This window comes from Blennius ocellaris, assembly GCF_963422515.1.
Source record: "Blennius ocellaris genome assembly, chromosome: 23".
Lineage (NCBI taxonomy): Eukaryota > Metazoa > Chordata > Actinopteri > Blenniiformes > Blenniidae > Blennius > Blennius ocellaris.
Window position 1 is genome coordinate 6,290,562 of NC_137672.1, and position 20,944 is coordinate 6,311,505.

The 20,944-nt window shown below is 45.3% G+C and overlaps 1 protein-coding gene across 1 annotated transcript in view; it reads right to left on the reverse strand.

Moving 5' to 3' along the window:
* The window catches only part of nrxn2b (neurexin 2b), a gene marked incomplete at its 3' end in the record, with an annotated part of 753,200 nt that overhangs the window by 19,512 nt on the left and 712,744 nt on the right, over nt 1–20,944 (reverse strand). The window contains exons 18-19 of the mRNA XM_080519167.1: nt 15,208–15,297; nt 2,456–2,778 (exon numbers count right to left, since the gene is read on the reverse strand). Coding sequence (XP_080375293.1) covers nt 2,456–2,778; nt 15,208–15,297 — 413 coding nt within the window. The remainder of the gene's footprint in view (nt 1–2,455; nt 2,779–15,207; nt 15,298–20,944) is intronic.

Below are 20,944 nucleotides of genomic sequence, written 5' to 3' on the forward strand. Positions count from 1 at the left end.
ATAATTTATCAAACAGGCCCGTCTGCGCCTGTCGATTCCACATCACACGCCGCGGATGTAAAAGCTTGTTACGGCCCCGGCACTGAAGGATGTCTCCACCAGGAAGTCTGGAGGCCAGAGATATGATACCCAAGGGAGTGCAGGGCGAGATGTGCTCTATATTCAGGTTCCACAGATCTAATGTGGAAAGAGAAACCCCTAAATTACAGAGCACTCTCATCTGGAACGGGGTTGTGTGTAAAGGAGCTTTGACAGGCCTTCAAGTCCGACGGTTGATTGTAATTACATGGCAGCTTCTGCCGTGATTGAAAGCTAATACTTGGATAAACACTGGTGAACATGATCACCTTCCTGTTATCTCGCAGTGCGACTCTGACGAGCGTGTGGAGGCTTTATTTATTTTCAGCTCTCCGTGTCTGGACTCGCAGAGAACTGCGGAGTATTGTTGGGAAATCTAGGTGTTTGCGTGACTCGGACGACGATGCGATCAACAGCCTCATCTGGACTTGACCGTAATTGGTGCCGCTGCGGTAGCGTATAAGAGGTGGAGAGAAGAGGTTGGTGGAGATGATAAAAAAGAACAACGGCGAGGTCTAAAAATATATTACCGATCTGCTGATCATGGACATCAGTGCGAAGTGTGAGTGGTTGGCCAAATGATCCTCAGATGAGCTCCAGCACGTATGAATAGCACTAATTAACACATCTGAATACGAGAACCGCACTGGTAGCTGGGCCTTTGTGTTGCGCGCTGCATTAGAGAAGAACTGACAGCTTCTTCTTTTCATGGCGTCGTCCTAACAGTAACAGAAATAGCTGATGTGAATATGTCTCCCTTGGAAATGGAAAACAGAGGTTTTCCAGTGATGTTCTGGATCACATATGCTTTAAAATAATGATGAGTGCTCTGGAGTTTTTCTTTTCTTTTCATCCAAACCCAGTGATTGCTCTTTCCGACGGTCGGTGGTGAAATGTTTAGCATGTTCATTTCATATGAAGACAAGCTCCGCTTTGATTCCAGGTTTGGGGCAATTCTTTGTATGGTGTGCATGTCCTCCTCCTCCTATTCTCCATCTCTATGTTTGTATGCAGACGGGGGCTAGAGCTTACGTCACAGTATGCGAGAGTATGATGGCATCATACCTGTGCGACCTGTGTTTACAGTTTGGATCGCGTGATGACAAGGGATGAGAAAGCAGTGCTTGTTCTATCGCTGAAGGAGCAGCATGCCATTCATTGTTGCTTTTTCCAGGCTTGTGATTGGCTGGCGTGGCTTTATGCTTCTCGTTACACAGCCGCCTATAGGTTCGGCATGCTCACAGTCGCGCTGGACGAGGTTTTTATGCAGGTTGGTGTAAATGAACACTTCTTTGAAAACGAACCCAGATCTTCTCACTTTGAGGCGAGACCACGACTGGATTTATTAATGGATTCAGCCACATGATGGTGGCAGCGACACGTTAGGAGGAAAATGTTATCAACTGTCTGACAATAAAAACACCATCACCACAATCTGACTGCGACAGATTAATCTGTATGATGCCGTCCGTTATTGTGATGGCACGGAGATGCTGTGCAGCGCTGATATAAAACTGAATGCTTATCAAGATATGAGCAGGCTTGACCTGTTTTATTTAACCAGAATGTTCACGCCGAACTAATAAAAAATGTAATTTAATACATTCATATCAGATGTTATATTTGTGTGTGTTTTTTTTTTTTTTTTTTGCACCATACACAGCTTGCAGCTAATGACACTAAGCAGAAAGTGAAGCATCTCCCCTCAGAGCAAGTGGATGCTGTTATTACGTCTTTTTATGAGCATACCGGGCCTTGGTGACCCGCCTTTTCCATCTCCATGTATGTCGGGGAACAGCGATTCCCCACTGTTTGCTAATTGTTGCTCTCCATGACGGCAATTATGAGCCTTCAGCACGTGTGGCTAATCATCAGACCATAAATCACAGCCTCTCACGCATGTGTGTAAAGTGTCATCGTAAATATAAACCTATTGCACCCGGAGTCACCCTGCTGTTTGCTGCCTCAGGAACCCCCCCCCCCCCCCCCCCCCCCCCCGTCTTCCCTCTTTCAGCCTTTGTTGATGTATTTGGTTGTGCTGTGATTTGCTAGATCCTTGTCAGCCAAATCTTCTTAGAGGAAATGAAAACTGCCGTGTTGATTGGTGTATTAGGAGCTGTGTATTCCTCTCAGGCTGGAGGGCTGTTTGAACATATGAACGTGACTGAGGGCGAACGAGGGAGAAAGTCTCCAGAGAACCCAGAGCTGAAAGTTCGACCTTATGTTTAACATCAAATTTCTCCAAATGCTCATCCATTTGACCATGGAACGGCGAGTGAGCTACTGAAGATGAACGTTTAAAAGCCAATAAAATCATCTTTTTCCACAAGGAAAACCTCAGCCTCACCTCCGCGAAGCAGACCCCATCATTGCTCACCTGTGTGACGCTGTCCCTCATGGTGGGCGAGCGCTGTTTGCGGGTGGTGGTCGTGGCCATGGTGGTGGTTGTCTCCATGATGGTGGTGGACATATCAGCCAGCGGGGTGGTGGAGGTGGTGTCGGTGGTGAGCACCGAGGGCACGTCACCCACCAGCCGCAGGTTGCCCTGGGTCTGGACGTTGGGGTCGCCCTCGGCCGCCAGCTTGAGCACCTGCAGGCCATTGTAGTACAGGCCAGAGATCTGGCCCTGGAAATGGCGCCCCTTCTCTCCACCACCAATTTTGATGAACGCCTGGCTGTTGAAGATCGTCAGCTGGCGACCTGAGAGGCGAGGAGGAAGAGGACGAAGTAGTGGAGAAGGAAAAAGGGGGAAAAAAAAGGCAAAGAATACAAATGAGCTCCTGGTTTCAGAGCCAACGACACATACAAAGTAACACACAGGGGCCGTGAGAAACGGGGGGGAGATTGAGGGACTGTTTCAATCACATGGGATTTCCTGTGTAACACTTTAGGGAGATTGGACCCTGGATGGCTGCAGTTGTGGCCATTATGTAGCTGGGCATGTGCATCATTCCTAGAAATGCTGCCTGAATCTGGCAGTCAAATAGATTGCAGGGGCAGTTGTGGATTGACCCTGAGACTGAAGGTTCACAGCAAAATGCATCTCATTTGCCCCGAGATGGAATATATTAGAACAATGCTGGAGCTGTGTCATTGACCTCCAATGCACCTGAGCTGCACAATGATAAAGTACCTCTGTCGGCAGGGAATAAAAAAAGGGAAGAAAAGCATTGCCCCGCTCCTCCGTCCAGAAAAAGAGGAAAATGAGACCCTCATTGGAGGGAAATGTTTAATTCAACAGGGCTCTTCCTCCCTATGGTCGTTACCATTCATGTGGACGGATAGATGGATGAATAGAGGGATAGGGTCGACCGTTTAACCAGGGTCCAATACTAATGTGTTACCAGTGACTTGTGGGGAGAAGGTGGGAGTGGCGGTGTTGGTGGAGGAGGGTCTGACAGGTGTAGTTTTTCTCCCGGGATTTCCTTCAGCTGATGTCACTTCAGGTCTTATTCATACTTCCTCATACTTTACCTCGTCTCTGACCTCTATTTCTACTGGTGTTGATGGCGGTGTGAAGGAGCGAGGTGGAGGTGCACTGCATGGAAGGACATGGGTGAAAGGCAGATCTCAGGAGGTAATTACTCAGAGTGGGAGAATGGGAGAAGCCAAAGAGCTTTTTTATGGATTAATCAATCCCAGTGAGGAAAGTGAGAGTGTGTTTGTTTGTGGAAAGGAAGACTACACTAATGTGGGTATTTGAGAGGGAAATATCGACTCTCTCGAGACAGGATGGTATGAACCTCTGACACGAGGGAGACTGATATGGTGGATGGAGTGGTGTGTTTCTATGTGAGCACATTTTTATAACTCATAAAACAAGTTTGGTGCATCACAGAAGTTAGAATTTAGATTCCATCGAGCTGAGTTCGGATCTAGCTACAAGAGATTGGAATTCTTGCTGAAGGTTTAAATGTTCAACAAGATAAGCAAACGTGATTATTGATTTATTTTTGGGATCCCTAGCTTGCTTATTAACTTTTTTTCTTTGTGTGCTTTTAAGTATAGGAGGGTGTGATGAGGAGCTTTACTATTTAGTACCGGGGCTCTCCTGGTACTGGAGTTCCTTCAGCATGGTTTATGTCTCTCTCTGCTGCAATACACAACTGCTTGTTGAAGTTTCCTCGCAGTTTGGTTGTGACATAGTCATTATATTCAGGTGTGTAAGCAGAGGTATCTAAATCATGCAGGCCAGAGGCTTTAAGGCACCAGAGTTGGAAGCCATTGATATGAAGTGTGTTATGTTCCAAAAATGGTAAATTGAACAATACAGGGACAAGCTAGAAGACTCAATACTGAGTCATTGATTGAGGTATTGTCTTTTTTTTTTGTATCTAATGGTGAACCTTTGTACACCCTTAAGTGGTCTGTACAGATACATTGTGATCAATCTCTATGGGTTGATTTGAAGGCGCCGTCATTTTCCTGTTCGCACTTCATATCACTTTCCTGGTAACTTCAGTGTGTTGAATCGATGACAAATGTCTCCTGTGACTAAATGTTGAATGTTGCCATTGTTCTCCGTGCGAGATTGAGAGCCGGTGAGGACGGCCCTGCACTCGTCAGTGTGAGAGACACTGGGGACGGGCACAGGTTCCATTTGTTTTCAATTAACGGTGCTGAGAGGCTCCTTCATCACTCTAATTATGATTTACTCTCCTTCTATAGGGGTGCACTTCCTGTGACATATGTGCAGCACCCAGGTGGGTGGAGGCTATCAGAGAAATACTGTCTATTAGCGCACATGTGTGCAATTATGTTTGTGCGTGGGCAGGCGAGAAAAAAAAAACACACACACACACGGAAAAAAAAAATGACTGTGTATTTGTAACTTTTGAACAGAGAAGATAAATCTATTCCACTGAGACGGACCATTACACATGTCATCCCATTATCAGATCATTAGGCCCGTCAGGGACCCACAAGGGACTCGGCTCCTGTCCCCGAACTCCACGATGATGGGGCTTAATGTCTGGCATATGCGTTGTTGACATAATAGCTGAATTCTCGCTCTATTATCACTTGGTATGTTCGGTGTGGGAGTGACATGGCGGTGAAACGATGTGCCGGCTTGTCGGACTGTGAACATCAGCAAGGAAAAGGAGGGAGGAGAAGCCACACGGTTGTACTTACAGTGCAACCTTGAACAATCAGGATTGAACACAGGTACATACAACGGTTCCCCGTCCAACCCGCCACCATCCCGCCCGACACACAAACACATCGGCCTTGAGGGTCTCCCATTTCAAACACACCTCTCCTACCTGGATCCCAAGGGCCACTGACAGCGTCATGAAGTGGTGAGAAGTTCTGTTTTCCTCTTGGCTTACCTAACGGCTCGGGTTTCTCTCAGACCGTTTAAGTGAGTGGCTAGCCGTCTTTTTTTCTTTGGAGCCCCCTTCAGATCGCGTCTTAGAAACTTCCTGAATCGTCCTGTCTGATCTCTGACGGGCCAAAACTTTACAGTGGAGCCAGACTCTATCGTGACCACACAGATAACAATGGGCGGTGTCTCAGGTCTATTCGACTTTCAAGAAAGTGTCTTTTTACGTGTTTTTGACATGGAGTCATTGACAGTGAGCAAAGCTGTGGGACCTCATGTGATCTCGCATCCTCTTGCAGGGTGGCTCTAATGTTTTTGAAATGCATCAGTCTCCAACAGAAGTTTCCTGAATTTATGCTTGAATTGATGAGCGCCCATGCAATGTTTCTCAACTGAACAGTACATTTTCTACACCATCGTCTGGATGACATGAAGAGACATCTTTTATAATTAGTGGGCCGTTACAATGAAGAAGTTGATCGTGTATACACGGGGCAAGTGATGCCACTTGGCTGGGTTGAAACAGCAAAGGATTCTCTGTTCACACACGCAGAAATTTAAGTTATGAGTCACTGACGGTAATAAAATGAAAGCCAAGCGCCGTATTATTGCAGAGCAGTGGGGGTTACCTAACGTTACCTCTGAAATTCGGTGCACATGAAAGCATGAGCCTCCTCTAAGTAACCTGTTTGAATTCTTCTGCTTTGTTAAAAAACAAAAAAAAACAAAAACAAAATAAAGGGAAAACAAAAAAAGAGGAGCCCTGAGTGCAGTGGAGCACTGTGGCAGCCACTTACGCGTTCGCCCCGTCTGAGAGAGACGGAGTGAGGAGGGAGAAAGGTGCCCTCCAGACTAGATGAAGGGAAATCAGTGTTTGTTTTTGTAGCTGTCTGGTCAGGATGAGACTCTAACAGGCCCTGATGAAGTTATTGTTTCGGGGTCTGCCGGGTCAAATCAAAAGTGACATGCCGGTTTTAAGAGCCAATTTAGGCGGCGGGCAGGAGCCGGGAGGGGGGGGCGGTTGGTTGGCGGGCCTGAAAAAGAAGCCTCCGCATGACATGCAATCAAGGCGCTTAATGTGACGGAGCCGCTTGCAGAGGAGCAGGCATGTGCACGCGTACATAATAACTTATGAAATGTGTCAGTGAGATGACCTTTATGTGTGTGATAGTTGGCCTTTTCAAGCGATGCGTGTTCGACTGGCAATATATTTACATACGCCTCTCCTTGTGTGTGTGGGGGGGGGACCGGTGTGTGCCGAGATGAGGGTCCGTCCAACCAATTCAGCTGGACTGGGTGGCTGCTGCCTGTCTCTCTCTCTCTCTCTCTCTTCCTCTCTCTCTCCAGGGCTCATCAGGTGATAGACATTTAATGGCCAGAGGCTTGGGGATGAGGGCGGCTAGGCAGGGCGCGAGGGCATTGGGGGGGGGGGCATGGTGGTGAGGGAGGGGGGGAGGGGCAGGGGGGCAGACGGCCAGAGCCTCATTATAAGAGGCATTCACAGGCATACACAAAGCCTTAATTAACTGCAGTGCAGAGAGTGGAGTGGTCAGGCTTCTGCAACGAGTTACTGCAGCTACAGAGCTGAGACCGAAGCCGCCCGACGCTTCTACTCTTCTGTTTATCTTCATCTGTCTGTGTTTTAGGATTGTTAGATAACAAGGCACAGGGGATAAAAGCAAGGAGGCACTAATTTGCATATTGGATTGTCTAACTCGCATCTATCTATCTATCTATCTATCTATCTATCTATCTATCTATCTATCTATCTATCTATCTATCTATCTATCTATCTATCTATCTATCTATCTATCTATCTATCTATCTATCTATGGCGACTTTCTTCTTCCTGTCAGTCCCTGTTACAGTTAAAACCTTGGCGTAGGTTCTGACTCAATCCACGGTGGAATATAATGCGGAATGATCCAAACAGCACATGGTGGCCCTCAAATTTGTCACAATACAAAGTAGGAGTAAAAATAGCTCTGGGTGATGAAGCGATCTGCACAGAAAGACGCAGACGCGGGAGGCCCAAAGAGCGGGGGGGCGGTCGTTCGTGTCGCCAAAGTCGTACGCGGAATCCCAAGGCTACGCTATCTGTGAAACAGCGGCCGGGGTTGCACTGCTTTGCCTGTTTGAGGGGTTTCCGTGAGGGATGCTGGCGCGACAAAGATTTTCACGACTCCAATTATGTGGCATGTTAGGCAGCCATGACTATTGATAAAAGCATTGTTCTCTGTGATGGGGTTTTGGTGGCACCCTGGCACTACAAACAGAGAGTGGGCTTTTGCTAGAGGAATGAGTGAGGTAGTTTCGATTTCCTCCTCAAATCTTTGCAGCAATGACCCCAACATGTCACAATGTCCTATGCAGCTTGGGAGGACGGCGGTTTCTTTTACATTTATAACATAGAATGTGGAGCACACCCCTTTCTCTGTCTGGCAGGTAATCCATACAGGGAGAGATGGAGACTCTCTCATACTCCACATGTTCTGTGTGCCGTTTTTAATGAATATCTTCAAACAAATCCACATTTTTTTTTTTCCACGAGGTCCGACCACATTCAGTTATCCAAGGATGGACAGCGACTGGAGGGGAGGGATGACAGACGAGGGGGACTGCGAGAAAGCCGGGGTGGGAGGGGTGGGATGCATTGAGTCTATGGCGATGCTCGATAAAGGGAACAAGAGGAATGACGCAGTTAAAGACAGAGAATGATGGAAAGATAGATTTCTGGAAAGAAGTAAGAAGAGGAAGTGATGCGAATGCTTTAAAAAAAAAAAGTAGAGGTAAATGTATGGTGAGTCACCTTCAGCCTCACTCCCTTGTTTTCTAGCACTAATCACATGCTTAACTGTGTGGTAATGGCAGGCTTTTATGATCGGCACCTCTCCTCATCTGAGGCCAGAGTTGTCTGTTACGTGAGCCACCGTGTCACCGTGAAAGTGCTCATATACAGGAAGTGGGTTTCCATCTATCCCCGGGGTGCGAAGAATTGGTAAAAATAACCCGCTGAGACAGACGCGCTGTCACGAGCACTGATCTGAAAATGTGAGACTTGCATTGTAGATTGCAGTTATTGTTTAAGTGGGAAATTTCAAAGAGATTGTAAAAGATAGCTGCGGTTTGAGTTAGTTATCGAGAGTTTTGGGAACACTTTGAAATCCGTCGGAATGACAAGAGTCTGTGATCAAACTCTGAAGTTAGATCATGTTGGGTAGAGGCCTCAAACATGTCATTTCACAGTTGAAACTGCTTTTCCTTTGTAAACACCTGCTGAGAGCAGTGTGAGAAGCCTTCTTAATGCATTGTGGGATATTAAGTCACAGCTGTCTGGGTACAGACAATGTATAAAACAACAATTTGTGTTTTCATATAGTCATTCTGTGTCCTAGATCAGTATCTTGTTTTATATATATATATATTGCAATATTATGATCACTATTGTGTTCTTTATAATTGTTTTAGTTTGTTGTCGTGTTTGTTTTGTTAGTGCTTCTGTGCCTTCACATTTCATTTTTGTGGTTGTTCCGGTGATGTTTTGTCTAATGTCCATACACTTGCAATTCTTTGCTCTTCTTTTTGAATCTTCAGTCTCTCTGTGGTTGATTTTGTGTCTCAGATCAATTTAGTCTCTGAAGTTTTTCTGCATTTCGTTGCGATTGTGTTGAAAGTCTTGTGGTTCTTTGTGGCCCTTGTTCCATTATGCTGTCCCTGTTTTGAAGTTGTTTCATCATCTCAGTAGTTGTTTTCTCTTGGTCCTTTACTGACTTCTGTAGTTTTGTAGTCATTTTTGAATTATTTTTGATTGAGTTTCATGTTTAGTTCTCTGTTGTTGTTTTGTGGTTGTTTCTAGTTTCCGTGGAGTTGGTTTGTCTTGTGACGATTTTAAATCTTTAGTTTACTTGTTTATTTTCCCCTTAAAGGTAATTGTGTGTGACCATTTTGTGTAACGTTGTGTCCTTTTACAGATTTCTTTTAATGTCCCTGTGATGGTTTTGTGGCATTTTGACATTTGTTTGTATTTCTGTCATCCATTTTTTTTTATGGCTTTTTGGCATCACTTCATATCGGTTTTGTATTAATGTATTCACTTCAAGCATTTTTAAACTTGTCCTGAATTACGTTGTGGTTGTTTTATGTCACATTGTGGTTATTGTGTGACACGTTGTCACACTTTTGTTGATATTTGAAGTTGCTTTGTTTTATTGATGTCATATCTTTCTTGTTTTGTTATTCATTTGACTTTTCTGGTTCGACCGACCCACTTTTTGGTTGTTTTGTGTTCCGTGTTGCATTTGTTAATGTGTTCTGCATCTCTTTACAGTTGCATGTCATTCAGCTCAGTTGTATGCGTGTGTGTTTGTTTTTAGTCATTGTTTTGACCCTCTTCTTGGTTTTCTTATGTAACTTGGCAAATATATATCTATATATATATAGATATATATATTATTTTTTTTAGGTCATGGGCCATTGTGACCCTGTGAGCACTGAATGAATATTCTTCTGTGGGATAGGCGTTAACAGAAGTAATAAAGGGAGGTGTAAAAACAAAACCCTCTAAATATTAATCATGCCTTGGCTGAATGAAGGTGAAGATTGTCGTGGTAGCTCTGCTACCCGAGAATAAAAAAAGCAATGAAGTTCTGGAAAAGAAATCCTACCCTCCACCGAGCGTTTGTGAAACAAAAATTTATTTGATAAAAGCAAGGAAATGGGTGAAGCATGTGATTGGATTTTTGACAGGTTTTTTTTTTATGTAAGAGGATATAATTATGACCAATTCCATTTTTTTTTTTTGGACTGGTAACAGACATACTGGCATGGCTCTTGGCCTGCTCACAGCCTGATCTTGTGATGAAGGTAAAGCAATTGGTTCAGTTTTTTTCTGATGCAACCAAGGCCAGATTTAAAAGCTCGCGTTTGATCACACAAATAAGGAGTTGCTAGTTCTTCTACTAAAAGCAAACTTCCCCAAAAAGCTGCTGGAGAAACAAATCTGTAGCATTAATGCGCCGCCCTCCTTTCCCCAGAGAGAGGAATGGCTCGTCTCAGATGAGCTGCGGTCGGTAATTACTAGCTGAGCTGAGCCCGAGCGGGGAGTGGGCTGGGCTCGGGCCACGCTCAGCTTGCTAATGCACAGATTGCTTGTTGGAGGCTGCAAAATAATAGCCGTGTGTTTGCTATAACCCCCACAAAGTAGGTGGAGAGAAGAAGGGCGTACAGCGGCGAGGCCTTGCCCCCTGGTTGTGAGCCAAAGCAACGGGAAATCTCGGTCTATATTCAAGGACGTGAAGGTGCGGAATGTCTCTGGAGAGAGCCACATGCTTCTCCCACAATTGTCATCATTATCCCTCCTTCATCCTCCCTCCTCTTCTGTTATCTCACGCAGAGGAGGGATGCCACATGGTGGCAAGTAGCTCCGTTGCGAGGTGGGCCCGGAATTCATCTCCGTCAATACAAGTGACGGGCGCCACAAAGAGTTGGACCACGCAATAAGCCTTTATGTGTACAAATCCTTCGGAATGTTGGGCATCAACAAACAAAAACTCCGCCCCCCCCCCATTTCAATTTGGTTTTGTGAAGAAAGAAAAGGGACTATGGAGGGAGGCTAAGGCTGGAGCACAATGGGGGGTAGGGTGGGATGCTGACAAAGTCGATTATGAAGTGTTCCCGAGTTATCTCCTCAGTGCAAGGCTCTCTTTGGTAATTAAGAGTGCTTTGCCTTTTTTTTTTTTTTGAAACTCCTCACAAGTGAAGGCGGGTTCGGTTTGAACACGATGAATTAATTTTGCTTGACAATGGAGACGAAGAGCCAAACGTGCCATGAAGATAGACGAGAGAGCCCTGGGAGGCGAGCGCGGAACCCCCGAGGTCCTCAGAGGCAGCTGAGGGCGCTCATGCTACTGGTGGCCAGTATTGAAGAAAAGAGTAGACTGGATTTATATCGTGGCTCTGTGTCTGATCCTATATCTGTATGTAGATCTTAAACAAGCGATGCTGCTAGTTAGGCACAAAGAGAGATAGCACGGCGGTTAGCTGGGAACAATCTGCTCTCTTCTCATTCGCTCCAGCTGTGACTATACTGTTTTTAGGCCATTTCATGGTAGGGGACCATGAAATAAGAGTAAAGAGTCCCTTCATCCCCCGCGACAGAGACGCCTTCTTGTCGCCGCCTAGCCGCTCATGAGCAAGCGCGCTACGACTCATTCGGTTTCCCTTAAGTGATTTCTCTCAAATGTGGCTGTAACAGTGCAGAAGGGATCAAATGAGAAAACAAGCTAGTGGCTCAGCGGGACGCGGAGCTCATCAGGGATTTGCTGAAAGGCAGAAGCTTTCTGCCCAACCGCAGCCAGATGTGAGAGAATCACTGAGGATGAAGCAGGGATCGTGAATCGCAGATCTGGAGTGGCGCCTGGTCTGGAGATTTGATTTGGGCTCTGGCCACACACCAACTTTGCAGACTTGATTGCTTTCGATTAAGAACTAAGGGAGAATTGGGGAGGGGGGACCTGAGTGCACCGTGCCATTAAACATTAAACATTAAACCTTGCTTTTTAGGCTACTGAGACCCGGTGTCCTAGTATTTGTCCTCTCTGAACTCGGAGCTCGGTCTGCAGGGATAAACTCCTCGCCAGAAGAAGATGTAAAGAGGAAAATGCTCCAGTCCTTCTGGGAACTTTGTTTTTGTTCTCATCTGCTAAACGAACACCGGCGGGAAAATTGATTCTTGCTCAATGTTTGTAAATCTTTATTTTGTTGTACTGCTCCCTGATGAGTTCAGGAAGCTGCGCTCCAATGTTGGTACTATTTCTAAATTAACCACAAAAAAAAAAAAAGGCTCCACTGCTGAGTTTTGTTGTCTTGGAGAAGGCTGGCACCAATGGTCAAAGAGAAGAAAAAAAGAGTGGAATGGAGGGGAGGATTAGACAGAGAGAAGCAAACCTGGCATGACAGATCCGTCACAAAGAAAAGGCGAAAAGGGAGGCATCTGAGTGAGTTTTGTCTCAGATAGAGCTGTTGGAAACTTTTGGGACTCAGGATTTTTTCCCCTCCATTGGTTCTCCGTAATGGCTGCCATTTTGGATTTAGTCAGCGGCCGCAGAGTCGCCCGTGGATGCTTACTCTGATCTGCCTCATGCACAGTAGGGAAGAAGGGATGAGGGCTCTGGAAAAAGATGTGGCGAGACAGGGCAGCAGCATGGCTCAGGACGCTGCGTGGCCTCCAATGACTTCCATTTTTCCCCCGGTGTGACTGAAATACTGATTTGTGTGGGTGAATGCAGGCGATTAGCCTCTTGTTTGGCATCCGTCTGTGTGAACTTGAGACTGACGCTGAATTTTGCTTGTTCTTTTACCTGACTGGGGAAGGTACCTGAAGAGGAGACCCGCGGGGGCTGATTTCTCTCTGCACTCGGGTTAAAAAACCCAGCTCTGAATCACGGTGAGACCCCCAGAGGCGTTTGTGCGACAAAAATCAGCAAAACTGGCCACACAGCCTGAACCATTTGCGGGATGTCTCCCGCGGCATGATCTGGGCTGTTTACCACATTCAGACCCACCATTCACCCGCCACCGCAAGCAACACACAGCAGAATACATCGACATACATTTCTCCAGTGGTGAAAACAATAAATGTTAAAGGGACCTTTGTCTTTCTCTTGAATTTGGGATTGGTTTGCTTCGTTTTAACCCTCTGAGTTTTGTGGAGGCGAGGACGGGACATGTGGCGGTCTGGCTCTTTAAGCAGGAGTTAGAACGTTGTTAGCTTGGTTTAGATTGGTTTTGTTTCCGTCGTCCTGAACGACTGCCGCAACCTGTCCAAGTTCTTCCGAATGTTGACATCCGGGGCCAACGTTAGAACGTAATTTATAACAAGGTTATAACTGAGGGCTCTCTGAATTTGGTCACCAGCGGGGCAAAGCTGTGAGGAAGTCGGCCGAATCGGGTCAATTGGCAGGTGTGGAGTGAAAAGAGAAGCCCCCAGTGGTTAGTGTGGGTGGAGTTTGATTTGCTGTTCGGTGGTTAGATTCTGCTTAGAAGCTTGTTAGTGTTGACTTCTATCCGCTTCCTGATCAAAGCGACAAACAGCTTTAACCCTTTGAGCTCAGGGATCCCCCTTCGTTTATCTAGACTCATGTGTCCTTTATGCAACCGCTTTGCCTCTTTGGTGCATGACGTGTGTCTGACAAAACCAATCGTTTTAAGAAATATGCGAACCTTCCTCCGCCCTGAGAGTGTGTCCTGATCAAAGCCTGCACTTGAGACTTGATGAGGTTTTTATGTTTATTCCTGCTGCCTACCTTCCTCCTCCCCTAAACCGACTCATTGCAAACTATGGAAGAAAGAGAATAATCCATTCAGTCTCAAGCTCATTCTCTTTAGACTTTCATAGCGCGCACAAATCACTTCATAAGTGGGCAAGTCATTTTTTATTGATCCACTTTTTCGTTTAACTTTCATCTCCAAAGTCTTTTTTAATTCTGATTTGTGCGCTGACTACCCTCAGCAAAAAGTGGCTCCCCCCAACGCACCGGAGGTGAGAGCAGGAGTCGGTTTGCAGGAGCTGGAGATGGAATGTGAGGATTGTTTTGTCTCCATGAAATAAATATGCAAGCGCTCTTCATTTCTCTTGTTTGTCTGTCGCATGAATACTTCATTTTACTCTTGGAGACTTTTTTTTTCTTTCTTTAATCTCCTGAATTCATCCCTGCATGTGTTATCACTCACAATGCCGTTTCAAAAGGAACCCCTGAAGCTAATTGGCTTGAAACGCTTAATTCATGATAATCTCAACACATCTCCTATGCAAATAGAGCAGCTAATGCAAACATAGCTGTGAAGTCTCATAGATTTTGTCATTCAGGCATTCTACAGAAAAAAAAACGTCTTTCCTTTCTTTTTAATGTATAATGTATATAGTAAATGTTACTATGTGTGACTGTGACTCGGCTAAAGTGCTGGTCTCATTATTTTGTGTGAAGAATCAACCACCTTCAGCAGCACAAACACACGGCACAAGACAAAGAGGTTGGGACGTTCGGCACTCAAAGGGTTAAAGGATGATCACTTTGATGCAGGGGAGGCGGACCACATTTCAAACTTCTGGCGCAAGCTAAGTCCTGAGGTGGGGCGGGCAAAATGGCACCCAAAACACTGCATGTGAATGAACACTTCAAGAGTCCCTTTAACTTTTAGTGACATTCATGGGAGGTGGCAGGGGGAGGGGGGGGGGGATTCTTTTTTTTCTGTGGGGGGGGAGAAGGGGTCCAGAGATGATAGTCGTATTTTCTTTTTCTATTCCCCCGGATTTCTTTTTCATGATTGAATATACAGAATTCACATTCAGCCAACAGAAGACACAGGAAAGAAGAAAACGGAGTCAGTAGGTTGTTTGCATGTGTTCAGGTTATTGGGGGGTTATGTTGGGTTATTTGGGGGGTTATCCTCTGAAGAGATGCAGCCCCAGTTTCAGGTGCTTTTACAGAAGGTATACATATTTTTTTGGGGGGGGATTTCATTGCCAATTGTTCCACAGGGAGTAGCTTTAACCAAACACAAATGGAAGACAGCGACATGTCTTCCAACGGAGTTCCATGTTTGGAGATGAATAGTAACCGGGAGGCGTGAGCTAGCGATGTAGCCGCTAGCGACTGCTCCGATTGTTCCAATTTGATTTGGGACCTTCAGTGAAAGAGCCAGATTACATTCACCCTTTGCTGCGTGGCACTGCACCTCCTCCAGAGTGGTGGTTAACGGTAGGTTAGACGGTTAGATCATTAGTGGAGTTAAAGGGATTTTATTACCTTTGTCGAGTAGCCACTCGTCAACTACCCGACCAAGTCGGTATGGGATTCTTTGTCTAGCAATAGCCAGGCGCTCATTATCAAAGTTCCCTTTAAGAAATTTGGAGAAGACAAATTAAGAGAGGTTACAAGAGAATCTGAAAAGGTTAGAGGTTAGAAGGGCAACATGGCAAACGTTTAGCAAGTTATGTACTTTAATGCAGCTTTAGTTCGGACAGGAAGAACTTGCGTTTTTTTTGGGCTGGTTTGTTGGGTTAGACATGTTAACAGCATACTAGTTACCTTGAGTTTAAATGGTTGTTGTTTTTTTCTTTTCTTTAAAAAAGCACGAACAAGTTAAACAGATTTATGCATAATTTAGATTTAGTGAGATTAAATAGGTGATACGCAAAGTGAAATCACTTTAGAAAAGCATTAGCAGTCATTTAGTACATGAAACTAGAATCGCACACAGAACCAGCAGTCAGTGAACAACAGATTTGTTACACAGTGAAAGGATAAAGCAGGAAGAAAAGACAGTGTCAGCAGTAAAGCATTGTCATTTCACATAATCACACAGAACTAAACATTTCATGGTTGTTCCAAGGAAGACACATTAGAGTTCCCATTGCACACAAAAGAGTCACTGATTAGCAAATCACCACCTCTCCAATCCGACAACGGTGTGGCTTTGTGCCCGTGGACCGTCGCTTCACTTTGCATCCGACTCCAACACTTCAACTAAAGTGAAAAAGATTTAGTGAAACTGTCAGCACTGTTTTCCTCAGGTTTCTTTTTTTTTTTTCCTTTTTCTTTTTTTTCCTGTCTATTCCAGATGCATTAATGGAGCACTTCTCAGTGGCACTTGGCAATTAGCATCACTTCCACAGCGTGTCACAGAAGTTTCATCAGTGCCGCACAAACGTATTATCCCTCACTTCACTTCAATCAACCTCAGGGTCGTGCTGCGTACACCTCCAGCCGGGAGGGAGCTGGATGTGGGGGGGCGGGGGGGGGCACAAGGGCCGGCGGTGGCCGGGTCGTGGTCGTGATGAAGTCTAATGTGGTGGCAGTGTCAGAGGATTAATTAGCAGTTATTGTCAGTGTCAAGCGACAATCTTTGTAGATTACAGGCTACGAAAATCAAAGAGCCGCGCTGGCACAGGTTCAGGGAGTTCAGAGAGGGTTCCACAAAAATCATTTGATTTACAGCATGTTTGCAAAAAGAGGCTGAAGCACAACTGCGCCGGCGGAAGAGAGTCGGGAAGTTGGAAATTTGAATTTCTGAGAGCATCGATGGACGCTGAAACCATGAAGGACAGTCGTGGCCACAGGTCATCAATGTTTTAGATGTTCTCATGGCCAAAAACAAAAAAAAACAAGAATCCAAAAAGGGATAACAAATATAGCTTCAAGTGCTTCCACCTTTTAAGCAGGAGATGGTTGTGTTGTGGTTTGTTCCTTCCGGGGACAAAGTCAGACAAACTGGACATCAAGCAAAATGATGCAGCCTGTGTTGAGCACAGATCGCTAACACTCAACCCGGTGCTAAGGCCGCAAATCTACAATAGCCATCACTTCAGCATCCAAAGAGTGTTTCTCTAGCTTCATACATTATTAGTTAGAGAAGTGGGCCACAATGGGTCTTTGAACCCCCCACCAGCTCCCTGCATGCTGCTCCACAGCAGCACACTGCTTTAAATATGTGTGACTAAGGTTAAATACTGGTTGCAGCCAAGACTATTGTGTGATACCACATTTGACCACAAGATGGTGTTGTGAGTTACTCTCCCATGTTGCCTGCAGTCAGTCAGAACAAGAAAAAAGGAAGCAGCAGATTGTCAACCAAAAAAGTGAATGACAGATATGAATGGGAAAACAAACTGACAGCAATTCACTTGAACTCAGAGGTACAGAGACTCAATGATGTCCACATTACCAAACATGTGAGGAATTGTAGCTACTCTACCCACCGTTACAAATCTGGATCCATATAAACAGAAAACACATAAATTCAAAGTGATTTTGTCATATTGCAATCAAGATGGTGATGCTTTGGTGTTTTAGTAGAGCGATGCGAAGTCAGTGATGAATATCTGAACGCTAAATAGAAAAGCTCCAAGTAAATTCTGCACCCTCACAAGTACATTTAGTTGTTCTCTGTCTCTCTGTGTCTCTCTCTATCTCCCCTCCATCGTTCTGTGCTGCTGCAGTGATCTAAAATAGACCACCTCTCAGCTCTGCAGTACCTCCTTCCACTCCCCAGGGGTCTCTCTACCCACGCCTGCCTTGCCTGCAACGGCTGCACGCGGGCGGTGGAGTGAGTGTGCACGTGTTGCAGGTCCTGTACGTGGTCAGATTCAGCTGTGGGGGCACGCGGGAGGGGTGGGGGGGGGGGCTGAGGAGAAGGCTGGGGGAGTGAATGACAGCGGGCAGACGGGCGGCAGAAGAATGCGTCTTTGTTTACACGTACGGGCACATGACTCAGAGCTACCATAGCACCTGTAGCGCCTCTCGCTCGGGGCTGAGGGCTGACTCACAGGTGCAGGCCGGCGGAAAGAGACGGATACAGCAACTGTTAGTGGATGTTTTGATTGTTCCGCGGCACATAATTGACAGCCATGAAGCCTTTCACTTGTAATAATGCTTCAATTAAGCCCATAGAGGATGTATCTGGGAGGTGTGCTGAGGTGCTCAAGTGTGAATTCGCTCTTAGAAATGTTTGTTTTTCTCTTTTGCAATGCAAATTACTGTCATGTGGCAATTACATGCATGTGTCGGCGTCGCATTGGAGAGCGGCGAGGTTCTACTCTGCCTTCTGGAAAGACGATTACAGTACAAGCACTTGCAACACCCCATTTTGGTGACAACAATGGTACTCGGCTGTAATTGTTGAATTAGGGGAGAGAGAGACAGATGCCACTACCAGTAGACAGGGGGGGGGGGGGGGGGGGATGGAGAGATGTGGAGGGGTATGGATAGGAAATGAATAATAGAGCCAAGAGAAAATCAAACTACACCTCATGCACGAGGCCCAGCTAACTATTTCTTATTTAGTTTTTCCTTCCAGTTAATTAATCCCATACAAAATCACACTTTTTCAAGCCTTTTCCAAGGCCTTCCTTCCTCTTGCTCATTTCCCCATCACTCTTCACCTCCCATCAGCATTCCTAATGAAAAGTTATTAGAAAGTGCTCCCTCTTGTGGCAGCCCTTAGTCCCCACACCGAGCAAATTACCCCATTTATTCCTCCTCTTCCTCTCCACCCCCAGGTAAAATTATGATGCAGTTACAAAGAGTAGCTTTAATATTCTGTACAGTCTGATAGTATTCTTGTTCAATCGACAACAACAGCAACAATGCTGTTTGCTTCTTAAATGCACATACCCCTAACTTAAAACTCTTCAGGGTTTGCCATTGATGACACCAAAGTTCCCCTGAATCATCCGTTTTAATGGGTCCAGTCACATGATCAAACCATCTCAATCAAATAAGGCCAAATAAAGCTTTTAAAACCACAAAAACCCAATGAATAAATGTTCAATTTTACTCTGTGTGGTTCTACATTTTGGCACAAACTGGAGTGAAGAAGCTGAAATTGTCCACGTGAAGCAGTGAGAATGACCAATGGGGATCGGTGTGGTTAATTCCTGTGGCTGCTGCTGCAAACAGAAACCCCACATGGTTCTCTGACCGGCTCATATTTGTTCTTTTCTTTCACTGAAAACCACAAAATAAAGAAAAATGGTAAAACTGACCACAAAGAACAAATCCTCCAGGCTTTTGGCAATATCACAAGCTTTCTCTAACAAAACAAATATTACAATTTTGCTATATGGCCGTTTCACTGAAAGATCTACTAACTCGTCTTTAATGGTTCTACCATCAAGCATAGATGATCCTTCCCCCCCAAAAGTGTATTGTATTATGTCATAATCATAATTATATCATAATTATATTTCAACTGAAGATGAGACTCTTCACACCCGACAAACTACTCAATAATAGATCCATGGAGTCTTTAATAACTGAACAAAAACTTTGTCATCTGCCTGTTTCAAACTTGTGATTTTTTTTCCACGCTCTGACATATTTTAATAAAGAATTAAGAGCAAGACTGAGCAGTCAGACCACGTCATCACTTGGTTTTCCAAGACTCCAATAAATCTGACTGATTCTTATTAGTTAAAAAGTAAAGAGCGGAGCCCGCAAGACTATTACTTATTAAGTTAGAAAGATTTAAAAGCTTTCGTATTAAAATGCACTATTTGATTCTAATAAAAGCAGAAGTGAAATCAGCAACTCAAATATCTCCAGCCCGTCCCTCGATTTTCTCTCCTCCATCCCTTCTTTCCTTAATCCACTTTCCTTGTCTCGCTCACTTATTCATTCCTTTCTGTCCAAACACTCTCCCTCTATGCTTGTCCTCTTCTTGTTTTCAAACTGTCCTTCATCCACGTTCCACTCTGTCCTCTCTCTCACCCCGTTGCCAAAACCCATCCAGACACATTTTCGCAGTAATACCTCCCAGTGACCCGTTCTCCCTTCACACCTCTGAAACAACCTCCCATTTCCCATCATTCATAATTTCTTGCACCTGCATCTTACCTTCCTCTGTTTCATTCTGCTCAACTGTTCCCTCTGTTTGCCTTATTGTCTCTGCCATTCTCCCCACACCCCCGTCCCTTCTTGTCCCCGTAATTCCCCTCCTTTTGTTTTGTTTACCTTCACTCCATTTCACCCCTCCATTCTCCTTCGCTTCTTGGCAACAGGGGGAGCTTATTACTGGGAGATTAAATGTAGTACACCGACGCACACAATCCATTACTACACACTGGAAGTTTGGACCGTGTGTGTTTGTGTGCCGTATGTAAATGTGTGTGCGTCCTGGTTCCCCCGGCAAGCAAGGGCGAACGACGGCATAGTCATCAGCAACGGAGGAGTCAACAAACCGAACAATGGCTCGACTCAGACAAAAGGAGGTGGAAGATGGAAGTTGTCGAGTAGGCAATGTGGCGGCGAGGAGCCGAGGATGAAGTCACAAACTCCTGCCGCACTTGTTTGCGTGTGTCCCTCGCGGATCTAAAGCCTTGCGTGTCCGACCGGTTCGTTTGCACGCGTTTGCATTGGGGGTCCTCTGAGAAATAAGTCACTCCGAGTGAAACATCTCCCACCCTGCCGGCTGAAGCCTGCTCTGCATGAGAATGGCGGGGAGAGATTAAACAGCTGGGCCCTGCTGCTTGTCCATGTCCGTCGTTATCGCGCACAGACTCTCCAGTCCCGGGACGATCCCCACCCTTCCTCTCTGGACTGATGTGAAAGACGACGAAACAATGCTATACCACTTGGTAATGCTATACCACAAGCAATGAGGACCATTCAGGGTAGAGCATCTTGGCCATTTGAAGGATTAGTCGATGAAAAATGCAATTTTTTGGTGCAGTTTTTATGATTATACAAGTATATTACATTTAAAATTTCTGAGATTTTTGCTCAAAAATAATGAGGTATGGCAACAACTGCCGTCCAAAACAGTTATCAAACTAAGTTAGCATTACATAACAGCTCAATTACACATAGTAATCAACCCTAATTGGCTGGCATGTATAACTGGCAACAGTAGCAGATATTATAATGACGGACGTTAGTGTGCAGTTATTGCATCAATCAAAGGCCGATCAATTAGTAATTCTACCCGGATTGGAATCATCTTTGTAGGAGCTGTGTGTCTGCTGAAGCTCAGTTCCTCTTCCATGTT